The sequence below is a fragment of the Odocoileus virginianus genome, chromosome 24 (genome assembly GCF_023699985.2).
Source record: "Odocoileus virginianus isolate 20LAN1187 ecotype Illinois chromosome 24, Ovbor_1.2, whole genome shotgun sequence".
Classification (NCBI taxonomy): Eukaryota; Metazoa; Chordata; class Mammalia; order Artiodactyla; family Cervidae; genus Odocoileus; species Odocoileus virginianus.
In genome coordinates, this window is record NC_069697.1 from 29,827,222 (window position 1) to 29,836,504 (window position 9,283).

Below are 9,283 nucleotides of genomic sequence, written 5' to 3' on the forward strand. Positions count from 1 at the left end.
TAGATACATGAAAAGATACTCAACATCATTATTAGAGAAATATAAATCAAAACTACAAAGAGGTACCACCTCACACTGGTCAGAATGGTCATCGTTAACAAGTATACAAATAATAAATGTGGAAGAGGGTATGGAGAAAAGGGAACCCTCCTACACTGTTGGTGGGAATGTAAATTGGTACAGCCACTATGGAAGATATTATGCAAGTTCTTCAAAAAATCTGGAAATAAGAGTAGCCATATGATCTAGCAATCCCACTCCTGGGCAATGGCCAGACAAAACTGTAACTCCAAAAGATACATGCACCCCTAAGTTCATAGCAGCACTATTTACAGTAGCCAAGACATGGAAACGACCTAAATGTCCATCAACAGATCAACGGATAAAGAAGGTGTGCTATGTGTATGTGTGTGTGTATGTATATATCTCACACGGAATATATGGTAATATTACTCAGCCATAAAAAAAAAACAAAATAATGTCATTTGCAGCAACACAGATGGACCCAGAAATTAAATGAAGTAAGTCAGAAAGACAAATACAATATATCATTTATATGTGGAGTCTAAAGTACAACACAAATGAACATACTTATGAAACAGGAAAAAAGACTCACAGACGTAGAGAAGAGACTTGTGTCTGACAAGGGGAAGGGAAGGAGGGGGAAGGAACAACTGGGAGTTTGGAATTAAGGTACAAACAATTATATATAGGATGGATAAACAATAAGGTTCTATGGCATAGCACAGGGAACTAAAGTCAATATCCTGTGATAAACCATAATGGGAAAGAATATGAAAAAGAATATATACATATATATATATATGTGTGTGTGTATAACCAAATCACTTTGCTGCACAGCAGAAATTAACACAAATAGTAAATCAACTATACTTTAAAAAAATTTTAAGAAGAAATGCATTCCTTCTGAATCTCAATCCAGTACAAATACAAAGGTGATGGCAAAGACACCTGAGCCAACCACTTCCTCTATTTTGGTGTTGCTGAGAGAAAATTCTATATGCATTTGTTCAAGTATTAACAGAGAGCATGACACAACTACTCAGAGCGTCCCACAGTGCAGGAGGGGATACTGAGGATATAAACAGATATGAGAGTTTATAGTGTCATTAGATCAGACTTGTTCTTTTGTTTAAAAATGTAATTGCGCTCATTTGAATATTATAGCTGCATTTAAAGACAATGTTGTGATGCAAGAAAAGCTACTGAGGCACAAAAAGTTAACTCAAAACTGAAGTATTAATAGGAGTAGCTTTCTGAGAATCACATGAAAAATATTCTGGAGGCTGTTTGGAAAATGGGAAAAGAAAAAATGAAGCAATATGAACATCGTCAAGTATTTAGGGCATGTTCTCAAAACTGGTGCACATACGCCTCCATATAAGTCATGTTTCATCATTTACACAGAGAACAGTCATCACCATCATGCACATACAGACCGTTAAAGGATTCAGGTTAACAGGGAAACTCAGCTTCCCTGGCTTACACAATCATGGTCAGAATCAGCCAAACAGCCAGGAAATTTAGCCTCAGTCTGAAGACTCAAGAGTGCAGAAATCATTAATGCTGAAAATCAAGCTATGGGAATGGGGGTAAAAAAACAGACCCTCAGCCACCACCTACTGCTATTAGGTATTTCCCGAAGCCCCAGAGCAGGTGAAGGAGCCGGAGCCTATCTTAGCGGAGCTCTGAAACCGACTACTCAAGCTTCCCCCAGATGCCCTGCCATCCTGGGGCTGGAGCCTGCTCTGCAGCGGCTGAGAGAGTGGAGAAGTTCAAGAAACTTGCCACTTCACACCAGGTCCTCTTAATCAGCAAGTAACTCCTCCTCAGACGGTAAAGAATCCACCTGCAGTGCAGGAGACCCAGGTTTGATCCCTGGGTTGGGAAGATCCCCTGGAGAAGGAAATGGCAACCCACTCCAGAACCCTTGCCTGGAGAATCCCATGGACAGAGGATCCTGGTGGGCTATGGTCCATGGGGTCGCAAAGTGTCGGACACGACTGAGCGACTAACACGGCTGCTACTATTCCTCCTCAGAGAAGCACCTTCTCACTTCTCAGGCACCACTGCGCCACCTCTTCCAGCCTCCAGGGGGCACTAGAACAGCGCTAGGACAGCCTGTCACCACCGCAGGCAGACGGACAGCAGCGAGGCTTCCCTGGCAGAGGGCTGCTTTCCGTGGCAGGTGCTCACAGCGACAGGGCTTCTCTTCCCTTCCCATCCTGTGCTGACCCTCTGCGCAGGCAACTGTTCTACGGTCCCCCAGAGGTGCCTACCTGAGACATCCAGAAAATCAGAGGACACAGATCAATCAAAAGCAGGGTTTATTATTTTTTTTTTTTACCAAACTCCCCAATCCATGTTCCAGCCAATGGATGAAGGGTAAATTACACCCCACATAGACTCTTAGTAAAAACAATTTTAACTTTTTACAGAAAAAAAAAAGTTTGTTTTTTTTTTTTTTAAATAAAGTTCCTGGGCATTTGGAAACAGATGAAAAACTTTCACATGTTGAATGTTCTGTGCTTTCTTCTTCAATGTATTCAAATGCTCCCTCCCTGCTGCCTCTTCTGTGCGGAGGCCCCTTCTGACAGTCCTAGTTCCGTATCATTGTATTGTCTGATAACCTAGAAACCTGGTATGGTTTCAATTTATAACACCAGCCCCCTCCCCAAACAGCTGAAAAGATCTCAATCAAACTCCTCAAACCTTCTCTGAGTGCCTCCTATTTGCTTGGCATCGGCTAGGTGCTAGGCAGTGATCCTGCTGGTTCTGAGAAAGGCCAATGGTGCTACAGGGAAGATTTTTCCTCCCAAGCGGCTGGGGATTGAGAGAACCAATTTCTCCTCTGGTTCTACCACTTGGAACAGGTACAGGGCTCAGGTCCCGGGAAGAGAAGCTGTGTCTCTTCTGACAGGTGCTGCCATGGAAGAACCGAGAGCAGTTTCTAAACAGTTGTGGAATTTACTCCACAATCCACATAGTGATGTGTCTCCAAGGAGCTCTGGGTCATGTGGCCAATGTAGGAAATCTTCACCGAAGTTCTAGGGAAAATAAAACTGAGAAGAATTAATTCTGTTTCTGAGATAAATTAAGTAAGAGAGATTGCCTAAATAAATTCTTGCAAGCTCAGGTGATAACACACAGGTCTCAGATGCATGTCTTCATGGTTACACAACCAGGAAGTCAGAGGATCTTTTCATATCCCCAGAGACACTCTGCCCTGAGATGACCTTCTAAATAAGTGGTTCTCAGCTGGGGACATTTTTACCCCACAGGGAACTTCTGGCAGTGTCTAGACATTTGGGGTTGTTACAGCTGAGCGGGGGAGGAGGTAAGCCTCTAGCAGGTAACGGCCAGGGATGCTGTAAAACACCCTATAATGCACGGAACAGCCCCTCACAACAAAGAACTGTCTGGCCCAAAATGTCAACAGTGCCAAGGCTAAAAAACCCTACTCTAAATCCTCATATTTCAAATGTCCGCAGCAGACTCTTGTCACTTGCAAATTTAATTGTTATGGTTCTAAAAATAACCCTACAGGTCCATGACATGTGGTAATTTGTGTGGTTAGAGAGTAAGTCTGGCTGGATGCCCTGGGCTTACGCCTTGAGAAAGCTTTTCTCTTCTTTACTTGTCCCATGAGGATTCTAAAGCGATCACACAACTTGACCCCATTTTATGGAGAAAATTATCTAACTGCTTCCTGTGAGTCTGGTGACACTTGGACACTGCATCTAAAACACAGCAGAGCTCTGCCGTGACTGAGCCTACAGTGCTTCCAGCATAACCTCTTTGCCTGTGGGCCCCACAGGTTCTCAAGCAAAGCTGGCCCGCTCACGTGGCCTGACAGTCCAGGCCCTGGGCACAAGGAAATAAGCAACATACCGAATGAAGACCACTATGTTGTGCACTCCGATATAGGGTAATGTGCAGAAGAAGCTGTCAAACAACAAACAAAGAAATGGTCAGTTTAAGTGTTTTAATTTGAGGGGAAAAAAAGGAGAATCAGCAGGAATGCTGAGTTACCCTGTCAAACTGAGGAGCAGTCAGCCCCATCTGGGTGCTTCCCCTGCCCCACACCCGCCCTCCTGGCCTAAGCACTGTCCTGGCTCACTGGTTCTGGGTCCCCACAGTGTTCTTCCATCCTCCCCCATCACTATCTTCTTGGGTTTTTTTTTTTTTTAATGCCCATCACAAATTCTGGAGTTTGGAAATGTTTCTAGTGGCCTAATATTCTCTTTTCAGAAATCTGAGCACTTGAGTCACATATCAAATACCACACCCTCCAAAAAAAATCTCAAGATAGTGAATTTAGAGGCTAAAAGGCTGAAACTTTAGGCAGGACCAGCTCCCCTCAATTGAGCTCAACTCTGAACCCCTTTCATCCCATAAAACACACACATATAGAGAACACTGTTCTTACTACACATAGGAATATGGTCCTCCCATCTCGGCCTTTGCAGTAAAATTCACCTGAAAACAAGACACCAGAGTCAGTCCGTGGCCAGGCAAGCTTGACACAGAACAGTTCTATTACTAGCAACCCAAGAATCTGAGAGCATTCTTTTATCACACATAAAATATTTCCCCCAGATTGTCACTAATCCTAAGATCATGCGCCTCTAACAAAACATCCCACCTCTTCCCTTTTGAGAGGTCAATGGGCCCCGGATTATCATAAGGCCTCCTCTTGATTGTTGGTGAATTGTTTTCTCCTACAAATTCTTGTTTCTGTAACACTTAATTCTTAGCTGATTTTTTCCCCTAATTTTTCATAATTATAGAGCTTGTCAGATCTTCCTCATCAACTAGTTCCTACCAGTAGAAATGAGGAGAGGGAGAGGAAAGGAATGAGGCAACAGCATTTCACAGCCGGGCCAGGCTCCTACAACCAGGCATACCAGGTGCTCGCTCCGAGGTGGAATGTGGGAGATGTTAGTTGTCATGTACGATCCCACCACGGTGTTCATGTACTGAACCTCGCTGGACAGGCTGGTCACCGCCACGGAGTAGAAGTTGGAGTTTCTAATTTTCAGGGTGGCCTGCATCAGTGCCAGTGAGGAAACACGTTAAGTGTCCTGGGTACAAGACTTGCAGGTGCACAACCCAGGAAGGGCAGCCTTAATCTTACCGTGATAGCGAGGATGACAAGGGACCTCTGCTCATTTAATGTGACTTTTACCACTTTGATGCCATCATCATCCACGAGGACTGAATGTGGAAACAGGAAGAAAACCACCAAACCGGACGCCAGGAGGCAGAGCAGGATAGATAGGAGGACATACTGCTTACTGCAAATGACAAAGTTTACACAACCAACTCAGGAAGTCAGATATCAAGGGCCAATGAGTCGAGATAAAACACAAAACCAGGAAAGAGGAGGGGAGGGACAAGAAAGTGCACAGGGCCAGGAATCACAAACCAGGCAAGAACGGGTAGAGCGGGACAAGGCTTTCAAAGCCCTCTGAATGCTGTCTGCAATCTGGGAAAAGAAACTGATGAGAGGAACTGTGTGGACACAAACATCTCTTCCTCTACCAGGACACCCTCTTCTCCAATTCCTTCCAATTCAGCTCCTTCACTTGAGCCTCGGCCCTCAGAATGTTTCTAGCTTCAAGTTTCCTTCCCCAGATTGCGATGAGGACAGAGACATCTTGCTTGAGCAAAAAGTATTAAAGGAAGTGGGGAGTTTTACAAGAATAGATAACATTTTCCAAAAGTGCACTGGCATTCATACACAGAAAAAAGGACTAGGGACCGCTGTAGGCATTAACAGGTGAGACTCAGATGACTCACGTTCTCTGAGGACGCAACCGCTGATCGCTGTGAGGGATCAAAGCCACCAACTCATTAACTTGCTCTAGAAAAGAAACAATTGACAATTTTGGCAAAATAAATCCCACATGTGACAGTACTTTCCTTCACATACACAGTAGCCTGTCACAACATATACTCGTCCGGGATTATTTGTTTCTAAGATACTAGTTTCACATTTTGGGTCTCATGAATAAGAAACAAACAAATCTGTAGAGAGTACTACAAATTACAAAACATCTATCAGTGCTGCCAGAACACTGACGTGGAAGCTGAGAAATCTAGGATCTCAGGACTTCCCTGATGGTTCAGTGACTGAGACTGGGTGCTCCTAATGCAGGGGGCCCGGGTTCTATCCCTGGTCAGGGAATGAGATTCCACATGCCACAATTAAAGATGCTGCATACCGCAACAGACCTGGAGCAACCAAATAAATAAATATTAAGAAATCTTGGATCTTGTTCTGGCTTTACTGCATGGCCTTGAGCTGAGGCACAATTATGAACTGCTAAGTCATTACCTCTCTAGGCCATTGTGTCCTCATCTATAATATCAAGGCTTTGGACTGAATGATTTCTAAGATTTTTACCAACTTTAAACCTCTGTGACCCTCCATCTACACTGCTAAGACTTTTTGAGAGCCAACTTAGTGATGGAAAATTCTATACCCAATCCAGACTCCAGTCCTGGGCATGTTTTTCTCCCCTGACTTGATTTTTTTTTTTCAGACCTTAGGTTGTTAATGATTCACTATCTGCTTCCTTGAATAGAAGCTTCCAAGATGGTGTCTGCTCCTCATCCCCCCACAAAGCCATGCCAGGCCCTGAGTGCCAGCAATGGAGAAAGGTACCTGTCAAACTGCAGAATGTAGAGCAAACCATGTGTTCCAAACCAAGGAAGCAACAGAGAAGTGAAGGTGAAGAAAAGTAAGGCTTTCAAATATCGGGAAACCCAGAGAAGCTGTGGAACCTGCCCAAGTTTATGAATTCAGCTGAGCTGACTCCTACTCAGGGCATGGTCTATGACCGTGGTACTGCTGCAAGGAAAATTTTTCAGCTCAGTCTGGGAGAGAGAAGTCTTGTGGGTATCCTGGCATTCTCCTTGTGGAATCATCTTTTACCATGATCACCAAAGTCTCTCACCTGGAATGTAGCCTGTCCCCTGACACGTGAGACAGGTAATGCTATCTCGCCCGGTGAACTCCACATAGGGGAACTGAGCAATGGCCTCCTGCTGCTCCCGTTCGGCCAGAGAATCCTCAGTGTCATCTGCTTTCCTTCGCTTGCTGAAAGGCCGGTGAGCATAGATGGAATGAGGGGACCCCATGGCCAGGATGTGCGCCTTGTGTCATGTCCTAGGATGCAAAGAGGCAAGTGAGTGCGTGTTACTGGCTGTGCATCTCTATGCGAAAAGTGTAACACAAAAATGACCAATTTCCCCTCCCGAGTGTGATCCCAAACACCTGAACAATTTCTACCAAGCCCCTCATTTTTTACTAGGGCTCCCTAACCCACCACCGACTCTCGACACATAGCCTGGGGGAACAGGAGCCGCGTTCGCCAATCTGCCCAGCTCCTCATCGCCCTAGGAATCGGGGCACCCCAGCTCCCACGAGGTCCAGGCTCACCCCTTCTGTCTGCTACTTGCAAACTCTGTGTCTTCCCGGAAAAAAACCTTCCCGGACAAACAACAAGCCCCAAATTAATAACAGGCCTCAGAGAGTCCCCACTCTCTTCCGCCCCCAGCTCCAGGAGGCGGGCTCAGTTCACGCCCCTCGTCAAAAAGCGCGCTCCGAGCCCACCAGAGTCGCCCAGGCGGGAGCGAACGCCGAAGACCCCAGACCTGCAGGACACGAACTCCCGGCAGCTCCTCTCCGGGCCGGACCCTCCTGCCACCCGCCGGATGCCGCGGGTTTACCTGCCTCCCGAGTGTTTAGAGCTGCACGCACCCCGTGCGCATGCACTCGGCGCGCGAGCCGGCTCGGGGACGCCGGCGTGAGCGCGCGCGTGCGCCCTTCGAAGCCCAGCCGGCGGCGCCGATAGAGGGCAGCAGAGAGAGGAGAGCGGGGCGGGGTGGCGAGCAGCTCCTCTCCGGGATTGAAGCTGGTGGCCCAGTGGAGATGCTTCGCGGTCGCCCAGAAACACCGGGAGAGGTTCCAGTGCAGGACCGAGTGAAGGCTCCAGATGAAGAGGGAGGCGGAAAGCGCTGGCAGCCAAAACCGTTCTCAGCTAATCTTTGAGCACAGAAGTTGTGAAGACGCTGAGGGTAGAAAGATGCATCACAGAGCCTGCCCTCAACCTGCTTCAGGGCGTCCCCAGCCCTAGACAGACAGACAGACAGACAGACAGACAGACAGACAGACAGACACACACACACACACACACACACACACACCATGCACGTGAGGGGTTAGAGGACACGTTTTAAAGGGCGAGTTTCTCTGTAGAGACTGCCTGGTTGAGCTTCACCTGCTGCAGAAGCAGACATTGCTGCTGCTGCGCTGCTGCTAAGTCGCTTCAGTCGTGTCTGACTCTGTGCGACCCCATGGACAGCAGCCCACCAGGCTCCTCTGTCCACAGGATTCTCCAGGCAAGAATACTGGAGTGGGTTGCCATTTCCTTCTCCGAAGCAGACGTTAACCACATGAAATTATAAAGATGATGCTGGGGAGGGGAGAGATTCTGAACTGGGGGCGTGCCCTGCAATGGGGAGTGAAAATAGCGACCTGTGAGCTCCGTGCCACCTCCATCCCTCTCTGCTCCTTCCCTTGTGAGGAAGGCTGATGTCCCTGCTGCTCTCTAGCCACCTGCCAACTACTGGCCACAGTCAGCCCACAGAACATTTAGAGTGAGAAATGTTATAGAAAAAAACTGAGTGATACACTGAAGACAGTAAGGCAGACTTTACTCAAGGGGGGATACAGTGATGGGTGTGGGACGGCTGCTACCGATGGGGTCTTGCCATGGGGCAGAGAGACTGGGCTCAAGTCTGAATACAGCAGGGCAAGTGGGAACTTAGAGCCAAGGAGCAGGTGAGGGTCAGTGGATGGAAAATTACCAAGAGACGGCATCATGGGTAAGGGGAATCCTGGCTAAACAGACCTAACAGGATTCTTGCTACAGACAGGCCATGGTGATTAGACTTCACCTGGGGGTTGGAGGAGGACAAGGAATCCAATCAGCTATGGAAGGTGATCAGATTTTGAGGGCCTGGGATTCCTGCTAAGGTGATTTATCAGGCGGTGTTGGTTTAGTTGCTAAGTCATGTCTTACTCTTGCAACCCCATGAACTGTATGTAGCCTGCCAGGCTCCTCTGTCCATGGGATTCTCCAGGCAAGAATACTGGAGTGGGTTGCCATTTCCTTCTCCAGAGGGTCTTCCTGACCCGGGAATTGAACCCATGTCTTCTGCATTTCAGGTAGATTCTTTACCGACTGAGCTA

At 47.1% G+C, this 9,283-nt stretch overlaps 1 protein-coding gene across 2 annotated transcripts; it reads right to left on the reverse strand.

The window, feature by feature from the left end:
- Positions 1 to 2,331: 2,331 nt before the first annotated feature.
- Positions 2,332 to 7,810, reverse strand: TMEM106C (transmembrane protein 106C). 2 transcript variants are annotated; one of them, XM_020889238.2, is made up of 8 exons: positions 7,684 to 7,810; positions 6,984 to 7,195; positions 5,824 to 5,887; positions 5,159 to 5,318; positions 4,929 to 5,069; positions 4,451 to 4,500; positions 3,913 to 3,966; positions 2,332 to 3,068 (listed from the first exon to the last, which is right to left on the reverse strand). In XM_020889238.2, exons 2-8 carry the CDS (start codon positions 7,165 to 7,167, stop codon positions 2,972 to 2,974), a joined length of 750 nt encoding a protein of 249 aa, XP_020744897.1. In that variant the 5' UTR covers positions 7,168 to 7,195; positions 7,684 to 7,810; the 3' UTR covers positions 2,332 to 2,971. The 2 variants fall into 2 exon arrangements, with proteins under 2 accessions (XP_020744897.1, XP_020744898.1); XM_020889239.2 differs by lacking the exon at positions 7,684 to 7,810 and adding an exon at positions 7,469 to 7,589.
- Between the last annotated feature and the right edge of the window lie 1,473 nt (positions 7,811 to 9,283).

Coding starts and splice junctions, on each gene's coding strand:
- TMEM106C (XM_020889238.2), bottom strand. CDS start 7,167: ATGGGGTCCCCTCATTCCATCTATGCTCACCGGCCTTTCAGCAAGCGA. Junction 5,888..6,983: donor GGGGACAGGCTACATTCCAG/GTGAGAGACTTT, acceptor TTTCTTTTCTAG/AGCAAGTTAATGAGTTGGTG. Junction 3,069..3,912: donor AACATAGTGGTCTTCATTCG/GTATGTTGCTTA, acceptor TATTTTCCCTAG/AACTTCGGTGAAGATTTCCT.